The sequence below is a fragment of the Cervus elaphus genome, chromosome 4, assembly GCF_910594005.1.
Source record: "Cervus elaphus chromosome 4, mCerEla1.1, whole genome shotgun sequence".
Lineage (NCBI taxonomy): Eukaryota > Metazoa > Chordata > Mammalia > Artiodactyla > Cervidae > Cervus > Cervus elaphus.
Genome location: NC_057818.1, coordinates 53,203,843 through 53,216,237, shown reverse-complemented (window position 1 = coordinate 53,216,237; position 12,395 = coordinate 53,203,843). Strand labels below are relative to the sequence as shown.

General features: G+C 46.1%; 1 protein-coding gene across 1 annotated transcript in view; it reads right to left on the bottom strand.

The window, feature by feature from the left end:
• RELB (RELB proto-oncogene, NF-kB subunit) overlaps window positions 1–12,395 on the bottom strand; it is a 28,189-nt gene that overhangs the window by 1,740 nt on the left and 14,054 nt on the right. Inside the window, exons 5-11 of the mRNA XM_043900608.1 lie at window positions 9,848–10,005; window positions 8,365–8,456; window positions 8,055–8,186; window positions 6,332–6,436; window positions 4,074–4,289; window positions 3,203–3,271; window positions 2,985–3,062 (exon numbers count right to left, since the gene is read on the bottom strand). Of these exons, the coding sequence (XP_043756543.1) occupies window positions 2,985–3,062; window positions 3,203–3,271; window positions 4,074–4,289; window positions 6,332–6,436; window positions 8,055–8,186; window positions 8,365–8,456; window positions 9,848–10,005 (850 nt within the window). The remainder of the gene's footprint in view (window positions 1–2,984; window positions 3,063–3,202; window positions 3,272–4,073; window positions 4,290–6,331; window positions 6,437–8,054; window positions 8,187–8,364; window positions 8,457–9,847; window positions 10,006–12,395) is intronic.

Sequence of the window (12,395 nt, the reverse complement as noted above, 5' to 3'; positions counted from 1 at the left end):
TAAAGCGACTAAGCAGCAGCAGTAATCCATTGTATATATATATACCACATCTTCTTTATCCATTCATTTATTGAAGGACACTTAGGTTACTTCCATTTCTTGGCTATTGTAAACAATGATGCTATGAACTGGGGTACATGTCTCTTTTCAAATTAGTGTTTTCATTTTGTTTGTTTGTTTTGGATATACACTCAGGAGTGGAATTGCTGCATCATATGGTATTTGCAAATGATATGACCAATACAGGGTTAATGTCCAAAATAAAAACAGCTCATACGATATTAAATAAACAAATAGCCCAACTAAAAAAATGAGCAGAGCAACTGAATAAACATTTTTCTAAGGAAGACATGCAGTTGGCCAACAGTCACATGAAAAGATGCTCAACATGGTTAATCATCAGAGAAATGCAAATAAAAACCACAATGAAGTATTACCTCACACCTGTCAGAATGGCTGTCATCAGAAAGACATAAATAACAAATGCTGTTGAGGATGTAGAGAAAAGAGAACCCTCATACATTGTTGGTGGGAGGGTAAACTGGTATGTGGAAAACAGTTTGGAAGTTCCTCAAGAAACTAAGAATCATTCTTATTTAATAAGCAAACAGGCAAAATAACTTGCAGTCCACAGGTGAGTTGTGGAACCAGGGTTGAAACTGTGCTCCTATAATGCTAGTGGGTTTTCCTTAAGAATGAGGAAGAAAAAGATGCTCCAAAGCCCCCCAGCATTTAAAGACAACCCAAAAGGTGAAATCTCCACAACATGGGAGACCCAAGGAGAAATATCAAGTCCCAAAATTGTAAGGTAAAATGGTAAGTGTTATTGTGGAAGTCTTTTTGAGACAAGACAAACCTTACCAGCAAAGACTGACTACACTTATTTTAGAAGGAGTCACAGTGCTGCTGGAACTCTATTTCCCAGCTTCCCTTGTAGCTTCATGTGGACATGTAACCAAGTGCTGCTGGCTGAAATGTGGGCATGATGGCTGGAGCTGCAACAGCCATTCTGCATTAGGTGGAAATTATGAGCTGAAAATGGCAGGATCTTGGGTCGCCGATGATCATGCAGCCACCAAACCATCTGTGGACCACCCACCCCTGGACTGTGTTAATGTGAGAGGAGAAATAATGTCCTATCCTACTGAAGCTCCTGTTATTTGAGGTTTTGCTGTAAATGCAGTTAAACATGATCATAACAAATACAGGTGGCATTCCTGGTTTCCAGCAAGTTCCTAACATCTCCTGGGCACCAAATCCTATACTAAATAACTGTGCCTTGTGGCCTCACTAAATTCTGGAAGGAACCCCAAGAAGGAAGATCTCCATCTGCAAGTTAAGTAAACTGAGGCCCAAAGAGGTTGCACTGGGACTCCCCAGCGCAGTGGTTAAGAATCCACCTTCCAATTCAGGGGAAACAGGTTTGATTCCTGGTTCAGGAACTAAGATCTCACATGCCTCAGGGCAACTAAGCCCATGCACCACAAATACATTTCTAGACACCCCCCACACACACACCACAGCTAGAGAGAAGACCTTGTACTTCAATGAACAGCCCACATGCTGCAACTAAGACCTGATGCAGCCATAAATATTTTTTTAAAAAAAGATCACACAGTGGCTAAATTGTGGCCTTGAATTCAAACCCAGTCTGATTGCAGAGGCCAGGCTCCTAACCATTCCACTCTAATGCCAGGGCAGCTTTGCCACAGGAATGAGAAAGGGGAACTTTAGATACTGGGAAATTGGGGTGATGGAGCAAGTGAAAGAATTACTAAGTGGCTAATGATGAGGGATTTCAGGGATTCAGGGTTGAAGGTTGGTGAAATGGACTAGGACTGGGGGTTTCTAGGGGCAGAGGTCTTGGGCATTGGTTAGAGGGGTTGGGGGGGACAACAGATGACACTTGAAACCTTTGGGTGAGATTGGCTGAGATTGACAACTCCAGCAGATTCTGGTTGGGAGCTGACTGGGAGCTGGGCTCCTGGGGTAGCTGGGGTCCTGGGGACAGCGTTCTTAGAGCTAGCAGTCAGCAAGTGGGGAGGCTTTGGATAGCAGCCAGACAGGGTTACAGTTCATGGGATCTGGAGGCTGGCATGTGAGTTGAGATGAAGGCCGTGGTAGAAGAGGTCAGAGGGTGACTGAATTCAAGGCTGGCTAGCTCTGACACCACTTCTATTTATCCATCATCTACTCCCTACTACTGGTTTCATATGTATCATCACTAATCTAAACCTATGCCCATGGGTGGTGGGTCCAGTGGCTAAGACTCCATGCTCCCAATGCAGAGGCCCTGGGTTTGATCCCTGGTCAGAGAAATAGATCCCACATGCCGCAACTAAGAGTTCACATTGCCACAACTAAAGATCCCACATGCCACAGAGAAGATTGAAGATTCCACATGCAACTAAGACCTATTGCAGCCTAATTAAATAATTAAAAATTTAAATAAATTAACAAGTAAATAAACTTTTGCCCAGGTGTAACTCCTAGCTCCACCACGGATGGCTGTGTGACCTTGGGCAAGAGATGTCACCTCTCTGGGCCTCAAGTTTTTTCACCAGTAAAATGGGACCGGGGCATGGGAGGAGATGACAGCACCCACCCCCCACCCACTAGAGGGACTGCACAGATTAAGTGAACACACACAAAGCAGTTATGCTCAGAGTGTCTGTAAAAATAAATACAGTAATATTTAAAAGGCCAATGAGGTAGGGATGTGGTGATACTTTTCAGAGGAGCCCTGAAGCTCTGAGAGGTAGAGCAACTTGATGAAGGTCACACAGCATGTACATGGCCAAGTGGAGATCAGAGCCTCTGGACTGTGTCCAGAGCCACTATTTCCACTTTATGTTGCTGGTTAAGTGGTGAGGCACCGGCCATGTAGGAGCTCTTGGGGGGCCTGAAGAGGCTAGAAAAGCGGGACTGCAGCCCCCACCTCAGCCCACCTTGAGGGCAGGGGCTTGCACTGAATCAATACCCACCTGAGCCATGGCTGGGCAGGAATTGATCCAGGAAGACTGGTTTTTTCCTCCGTCGTTTGCTCTCAATGCCATGTGGATCTGAAGGAAGGCAAAGATGAGGACCCCTGGATCCCACCAGCCCCTCCTCCCCAACCTGGGGGAGTGGGCAGGGCGGTGGGGTCAGTCAACCCCTCCCAGGGACCTGGAGAGGGACATCAAAAGGGGCAGAGGGGACACACCGGAACTATTCAGCTCCCCAAGAACATCAGGCAGCCCCCGTTTCCGCTTCTTGTCCACGCCGTAGCTGTCTGTATCAGGAGATATCAGGAGATACCAGAGGCATAAAAAATAACCCGTGAAAAATAAGAATTATAGAAACCGTTTGGGAAGTTGTTGAGCTGTTCTGGCTTTTTCCCAACCAATGTATATAGATGTCCATATCTTAGAATAAAACCCAAATCCACTTCTAACCACACTGGAACATCCCAGGCATAATTCTGCCTCAGGGCCTTCACACTTGCTGTTCCAGCTGCTTAAAACACTCTTCCTCAACTCTTATCACTTCCCTGGAAAACTGCTTAGTCACCCTCCTGTCCTCAGGTCAACTGCCCCCTCTTCCAGGAAACCCACCCTGAACTCTAAGGTTGGGTCAGTTGCCCTACTCTGCAAGCCGAATTCTGTAAGCAATTCCATCCCAGCCCTGCCCACTCTGGCTGTTCCTGTATGGGAATGGATCTGTTCCCCCCATCCCCCCACCTCCAGAGGATGATGAGCCTCATAGCACAGGGCTGGGGCTGTCTCTGGTACCACTATGTTCCCAGCAGAGGCCCAGGCATGAGCAGCTGTGCTGAGAGGAGAAATCATTAAATAATCCCAAAATATCAAGAGATGGGTACTGTTATTATTTCCATTTTGCACAGGAGGAGTCTGAGACTAGGAAAAGCCAAGGTCACATAAGCCAGTAAGCAGATCAGGATTTGAACCCCAGTCTGTGCAACTCGGAGCCCCCATTCTACTTCTGCCTCGTCCCCTTTCCCCTTTGGGTCACCCCAAGCAAGGCCAAAGACCTGGTCTCTGGGGCAGTGGGTCACCCTGGGTTGCTGTGGTTACCATGGTCCCGAGGCAGGTAGGTGAAGGGCAGAGGCTCACTGCAGACCCCATCGGTAAGCCGCTGCAGAAAGACGTTCACTGTCACAGGTTCAACGATCTCCAGGTCCTCGTAGGGTGGTGTCTTGAACACAATGGCAATCTGGCGGTGCACATCGGCCTGGGAGAAGTCAGCCCGGCCTTCCCAGGAGGCTCTGCTGAACACCACCGATATATCCTCTGGCAGGAAAGTGGGGGCATCAGCTGGGCCAAGACACTTGGTCCACCAGAGACCCAACTCACTCAGCCTCCCCCAAAATCAACACCAATATTTCTAAGAATAAAACTAATTATGCGTGCATGCATGCTAAGTCACTTCAGTCATGTCTGACTCCTATGAATAGTAGCACACCAGGCTCCTCTGTCCATGGGATTCTCCAGGCAAGAATACTGGAGTGGGTTGCCATTTCCTCCTCCAGGATTTATGATCCAGAGATCGAACCCATGTCTCCTGTATTGGCAGACAGGTTCTTTACCACTAGGGCTACCTGGGAAGCCCATGTGTATGTATATATATTGAGGCTTTATATGTGTTGGACACACACAGATTACCTCTAAGACATACAACAATTCTAGGAAGCCCATGATATTGAGGAGAAAGCAAAGGCACCAGGAGATTAAGCCACTTGTCCAAGGTCACATGGTCGAGAAGTGGTGCAGCCAAGATGGAAATCCAAGATGGGAGCTCTTCAGCACTAGCTCCTAGGACTTGGGGAAGTTACTGCTATTTCTGGGCCCAGTGTCATCACCCTAAAGAGGGAAAGTCTAGCACTCACCTTGTAGGACTTGTTAGGAGGATTAAATTAGTCATTCCAATAAAAGGGCTTAGAAGAGGACTTAACATAATAGGTGATCAATCCTTGTTAAGTATGATGGCTTTTATAAGCATTATGCAAAATATTAGCTCCAGGTCTGGAACTCAGAAAATCCTCAGTAAATGCTAACTCTTTGTGATGTAGCTCTTAGGGACTTGGAATCCCATCTCATCTTAATACCAGCTCATTTTAGGGGTTGAGGAAACAGGGTAGTGAAGTCACCTGGCCAAAATCAACCAGTGAGTCAATAATGGAATAGAACTCACATCTACCTTGAATCATTCACCCAGGGCAGGATCAGTTTTTTGGCCCTAACCCCAATTCCCAGGCTCCTAAGAATCTCCTTGGCCTTCCTCAGATCTCAGCTCAAATATCACCTCCTCCAGGAAGCCTTCCCAGATGCCTGGGCCATGTCTGATCTTCCTGTTGTTCAGTCTCAGTACTATGTCTTCTTCCCTATCAGCATTACGCATATTTATAATTTGTATTTCTTTCCCTACCTCTCACTGAACTGAGAGCCCTGTGAGGGCAGAGTCTGGACATGTCTTGGTCACTGCTATGTCCCAGCACTGCCTAGCACAGAGGCCAGCATAGAGGAGCCACCCAATAACCATTTACTTGTTCAAAAAAAAAAAAAAAACCACAAAAACCCAGACTTCCCTGGTGGCACAATGGATAAGAATTCACCTGCCAATGCAGGGGGACATGAGTTTGATCCCTGATCTGGGAAGACCCCACATGCTGCAGAGCAGCTAAGCCTGTGCACCACAACTGCTGAGCCAGTGCCCTAGATCCCGCATGGCGCAACTACAGAGCCCGCGTGCTCCAACTACTGAAGTATGTGTGCACCTAGAGCCTGTCCTCTGCAACAAGAGAAGCCACCGCAGTGAGAAGCCTGTGCATCGCAATGAAGAGTGGCCCCTGCTCGCCACAGCTAGAGTAAGCCCACACAAAGCAACAAGGACCCAGTGCAGCCAAAAATGAATAAATAGTAAAATTTTTAAAAACCCTGTTTGAGAAAGGGATTTTGACATTTGAATGGACATGACTCAAGTGGAAACCTCCTCCATTTTCTCCATCTGGAGCTCCGACCCAACTGGCATAAAGCATGCATTTATACAAGTCCACGATTTTAATACCAGAGTAGTTCCCCAAAGTTCCTGATGCCAAGGTCTTCCCAGCACTCAACGCTGGCCGATATAAACAGGCTTCGTTCTCTGTTCATGAATGAGTGAGTGGGTGTGTGGTTGGGTGACTCAGTGAGAGAGTGAATCAATGGGCAATATCTGAAACCAGAGCTCTGGACCCTTCTTCTAGGCTCCCCTGGTTTACCAGCTACCCCTCACCGTCTCCCTCTCTGCAAGCGTCAGACCCCACTCTGCCCGCTCGCTGCCCCAGGCCCCTCACCTTTCTGCACCTTGTCGCAGAGGAGGTAGAGCTCCTCGCCACCCGTGCACGGCCCACTCTCCTTGTTGATTCGGCAAATCCGTAGCTCCGACGTGTTTGTAGACTCTGGGAAAGAGGAGAGGAAGACACACAAAGGGGAAAAAAAAAAAGAATTCAGTCATTAAATCCTTACCAGGAACCCCATGGGTGCCCACTCGGGGTTGGAGAGGTGGGAAATGGACAAGCCAGGGTGTCTGATATTTTTGGAACCTGTGGTGCAGGTGGAAAAAGAAGATGCCTGGGGTGGAGGGGTTAATGGAAATCCATGAGTCCTCCGCGCTGAGGTCTAGTGAGCTCCCATCTCTGTCATGGGGATTGGATAGGTCAAAGCCCACTGGTAGCTAAGTGGTGACCATGTGCCCTAGACCTGGCCAATCAAAGCATCACCTCCTCCTGGCCACAGATGATTGGTCAGAGAGGAGGATGCGAGCAAAAATATTGGGTAAGAGGACTTCCTGGTGGTACAGGGGACAAGAATCTGTCTGCTGATGCAGCGGACACAGGTTCGATTCCTAGCATGGGAAGATTCTACATGCCACGGAGCAACTAAGCCTGAGCTCTAGAGCCTTTGAGCTGCTACTACTAAGCTCACTTGCCACACCTACTGAAGTCCAAGTGCCTAGAGCCTACACACCTCAATAAAGAGTAGCCCCCACTCACCGCAATTAGAGAAAGACTGCATGCAGGAAAAAAAAAAAAAAGGAAATTGGGTAAAAAAATCTCTCTTTAGGAGCAGGAGAAAAGTTCCAGGCTGGTAGGACATAAAACTAGAGCTTTGTACAGTTATTTTGCCCCCGCCTGGGAGGGCCCTGCTAAGAGTGACTCTAACATGAAGGAAGCATGACTGAGAGATGGAAAGAAATAGATCCCTAATGACATCACTGAGAGCCTGGATAAAGCCAAACCTGAAACATTATATTACCTCTGGATATTTTTAGTTAATGGAACTAACATTCTTTTTTTTTTTTTTTTTTTCTTATGTGAGTTGGGATTCTATCTCTTGCATCCATAAAAGTCCAGATTGAATTAATATTCCCTGCCCATTTTGATGCTTGTGGCAGTCACTGTAAGTGGGCTAAAATCTAACAGCCATTCCTAATATCCTCTTCTATGCCTGTACCCCTCTATAGAGGATGAAAAATCTAAATACATGCTTTCTCAGACTGCTTTGCAACTAAAGGTGGCCATGAAGCCAAGTTCTGGCCAGTGAGACATAAGCAGATGCCTATCAGGGTGATTCTGAGAAATGTATCATTTTCTGTAAAACAGAGAGATTATTACTTATGCTGCCTCTTCCCAAGGACTGCTTTGTATAGTTGTACCGATTGCGCTTTCCACAATACCAGAAGGCCCTGTTGCCATAGGCTACTTAGTAAATGCTGACCTCTAGAGATGGGCAGTGTACAGCTTGCACACCATACAGGGTGACCCCACACACCATCCTGAACACAGATATGATGTCCGGAGCTGTGGCAGCCAGCTCATGACCACGAGGGAAAGGCCACGAGAATCACAGAGCTACTGAACCAGCACCCTGATATAGCTGAGCAGCTGAATCAATAGGAACAGACTTAATAACTGAGGAAAAAAAAAAAGAATTCCCTGATTGTTCACCCATTCTGTGTGGGGCTTTCCAGTACTTGCAACCAAAGACAATCCTAATGGAACAGCACCCTCAACTCACTCTTGTCATAGACAGGCTCAGAGAGCACAGGGTCCATCCGGCGCATCTGTCCTTGCTGGTCCCTGTATGAGGCCTGGAAGCAAATCCTCACAACATTCATGTCCACCTCCTGATGGTTCTTCAGGGACCCAGCTGTGGGAGAGATACAGGAAGGCTGAGTTGGGGTGGTGGAGACCCTAGTAAGGGGGTGGGGGACAGGGAAGAGATGGGGCTGGGACAATGGTGGATACCAGAAAAGGCGAGGGGACGGGGTGGCGGAAGGGTGAGGAGTTTGGGAGGATGAGATGCTGAGCTAGGCACAGGGACTCACCGTTGTAAGGGTCGATGCCCAGCTGAATTTTCCGCTCAATGGCAGCCTCGATCTCCTTTTTCCTCACGCACTGGATGCCCAGGTTGTTAAAGCTGAGTGGGGGAAGGGGTGAAGGGAGGTACTCCTGAGAGGGCAGGTGTAGCCCTGACCCACAAGACAGCTCTGGCAGATGCTGCTGCGGGGCTCACACCCTCAAAGGCTGAAGCCCCCCAGGCCCAGGGTTCCCAGCATTGGGATGGGATTGGGGCTCAAACCCTTAGGGGAATGGAGGATTCCTGAGAGAACTTGGGAACACACCTTATCTTTATCTCATGAAAGCACCAGTTGACCTCATTTATAAAAAGCAAACTGCCAATTAAACTCTAATGTGATATCAATGTTTTAAAACACTCTCCAAAACAGCAGAGATCAAAATGCTGGATAACACCCTCTGTAAGTGATGTTGAAGAGAATCAGGCACTCTCACTCATTGCTGGAGGGACTGTAAATCACCTGAGTGATCATGTACTAGAAGACAACACGGCAGTATTCATTCATTCCACCAAGATTTCCTGAGCACCTACTGTGTGCCAGGGACTGTGCTAGGCACAGGGAACAGGGGGATACAGCAGGGAACAAAAGAGATAAAATCTCTGCTCTCACAGAACTTACATTTTCATTAAGTTTATAAATTGCTAAAAATATAAATGCACAGATGTGGAGCCAACAATTTCATTTCTAGGAATTTATCCTAGAGAAGGGTATATATGAAACCATTCATTGAATAATAGTAACAGAGCAACAGAGATTGGAATGAGTGCCCATTAATAAGGACATATTCAATCAATTGATAACATCCATTCATTGGAATACTATGCAGCCAATAAAAAGGATAGGACAGTTCTAAATGTACTGATAGGAATTATCTCTCAGATGTACTAAAACAAAAAAACAAGGTGCAAATGTCTCTACCATTCATAAGGGAATGACATGTGTGTGTGTGTGTGTGTGTGTGTGTGTGTGTGTATGTATGTATATATATAGGCATAGCATATCTTTAGTTGCCTCCAAGAAGGGGCACTAGTAACTATGGGACCAAAGATGGAAAGAAATTTATTTTTCACTGCACACCCTTTCTGAACCTTTTACTTTTTTAAACTGAAAACATATAAATTATAAAGTGAAAGAAAGAATGGGCCTTGCAGTTAAGTCAGGTCTGGAGTCAAATCTCAGCTCTGCCATTGGCTATCTGGGCTCCTTCAGCTCTCTGAGCCTCGGTTTTCTTCTCTACAAAATGGGGATAAATATAATGCATATGAAAGTGCATGCAGCAGGGTTCCAGGCCTAAATGAGACCTTCCACTGTTCCCAGACCTTGGTTTCCCCATCTAGGCAATGCAGCGGGGAGAGTCTGGTTAAGCTGCCCCAGTCCTAAGGTTTCCTGGGGTGATCCTCGGCCTCTCAAAATCTCCATGACCAAGCGCAAGGAGTCAGGGGTCAGGTACCTGTGCCGAGGGCTGACATGAGGCCGGAGCCGCACCCTGCAGACGCCGTCTGTGCAGTCTTTCCCCACGAGGCTGTGGGGATGAACTCGGTGAGGCCAGTCCTTCCACACCAGGCAGGCGGTCACCTCCACCTCCCGCAGCCCTCCACAGTCCCGGAGCTGCAGGAAGACGGGTGCTCTTGGGGTCCCATCGCAGACACCTGCACCCATCCAAGCCTCCTCTGGTACCTCCTCTCCCCCTCAACAATGGAAGTGTGTTGGTTGAAGACCTCTTTTAGATCCCAAACCCAAAGCTTCCAACCTGGGGACCTCATAACACGAGAGCTGACCCACAGATGCACTTACTTTGGCCACTTAAAAAAAAAAATGGATGCACACAAGGTCTCCAAGTGTGGCCCACAGATAACATACTCATAGTGGGGAGACCTGGTAGACACCACCTTAACCAGGTGATCAAGGTCAGTATCACCAATACGGGGCCAACAGAGCACAGGCATCCTCTGTTGGGATGAATCACAAGCTGGAATCAAGATTGCCAGGAGAAATGTCAACAAGCTCAGACACACAGATGATACCACTCTAAGGTCGGAAAGTGAAGAGGAACTAAAGTGCCTCTTAATGAGGGTGAAAAGGAGAGTGAAAAAGCTGGTTTAAAACTCAACATTCCAAAAATTAAGATCATGGCACCCGGTTCTATCACTTCATGGCAAATAGAAGGGGGAAAAGTTTTATTTTCTTAGACTCCAAAATCACTGCGGATGGTGACTGTAGCCTCGAAATTAAAAGATGCTTGCTCTTTGGGAGGAAAGCTATGATGAACCTAGACAGGTTGTATTAAAAAGCAAAGACATCACTTTGCCAACAAAGGTCCGTCTAGTTAAAGCTATGTTTCCAGTAGTCACGTATGGATGTGAGAGCTGGACCATAAAGAAGGCTTTCTTCTATGACAGCCCCTCCAGAAGTGCAACCCCAGAATCTAGTTGTGAGGAAATGTCAAACAAGGTCTAACTGCAGGTCATCCATTCAGACATATGTGTCGTGAAAGACAATAAGATGAGTGAGGACTTCCCTAGTAGTCCAGTGGCTAAGACTCTGTGCTCCTACTACAGGGGGCTTGGGTTTGATTCCTGGTTGGGGAACTAAATCCCACACACCACAACTAAAACCCAGAGTGGTCAAAGAAAAAGATAGATGTCATATTTGGGGTTAAAAAAGAACAAAAAATGTATTTTGATCTGCTGGTAGTTAAATAACGTATACATATGTCAAAATTCTTAGAGCTACACACTTAGTATTTGATCAAATACAACTCAATTTCCAAAAACAATAGAGGAGAGAGACTCAGAGACACAACCAAATGCAACATAGGACTCTAAATTGAGGAGGGAGAAGTCATTATAAAACACATTTTGAGGGACTTCCCTGTGTTTAAGAATCCACCTGCCAATGGAGGGGACATGGGTTCTGTCCCTGGCCCAGGAAGATCCTACATGCCTGGAGCAACTAAGCCCAGAGCAACTAAGCACCACAACTACTGAGCCAGTGCTCTAGAGTCAGTGAGCCACAGCTACTGAAGCCCTCCAGCCTAGAACCTGTGCTCCACTACAAAAGAAACTGCCAAATGGAGAAGCCTGAGCACCACAACGAAGAGAAGCCCCCACTCACCGCAAATAGAGAAAGCCCATGCAGAACAAAGACCCGGCATGGCCAAAAATCAATCAACCAACAGATGTTAAAAAAAAAAAAATGGGGGGAATGATTTGGAAATTTCAGCATGGACTGTATATTAGATGATATTATGGGGTAATATTGATTTTTTTCTAGGGATAGTAATGAGCATCATAGCCATCAGGAGTTTATTTTTAGAAGATGCCCCCTGAAGTATCTACAGGTGAAACAACAAGATATTTACAATTCATCTGCAAATGGGTCCGCAAAAAAAGCAATGTGCAAATCTGTGTGTGTGTGAACACTACGCATGTTTGCGTGCATGGAAAGAGGGTCAGATATAGCAAATTTAGGTAAAATTGAGGTCTACTGGTGACTACAGGTGAGGGGTACACAGGTGTTTGTTGTACTATTTTTTAAATTTTTCTGGAGATTGCAGTTGTTTTCATTCTAAATTCATCAAAATGTGTACATTAAATAAGTAGTTTTTTGTATGTCAGTTATACCTCAAAGAAAGAAACAAACAAGAAACCTAGAAAAAAGATTTAAAAGATTTTTTTTCAAAATAAAAAGTTGGGGCGGGGTAGGGGAGGGAAGGACTGAGAGTTTGGGATTAGTAGATGCAAACTATTATATGTAGGATGGATAAACAACAGGGTCCTACTGGATAGCACAGGGAATTATATTCATTATCCTGTGATAAACCATAATGAAAAGAATATATGTATAAATATATACATATGTATATATAACTAAATCACTGATGTACAGCAGAAATTAACAAGATATTGTAAATCAACTATAACTCAATAAAATAAAATTTTTCTAAGTTGGTGAAGGGACTTCCCTGATGTTCAGTGGTTAAGGCTGTGCTTTCACTG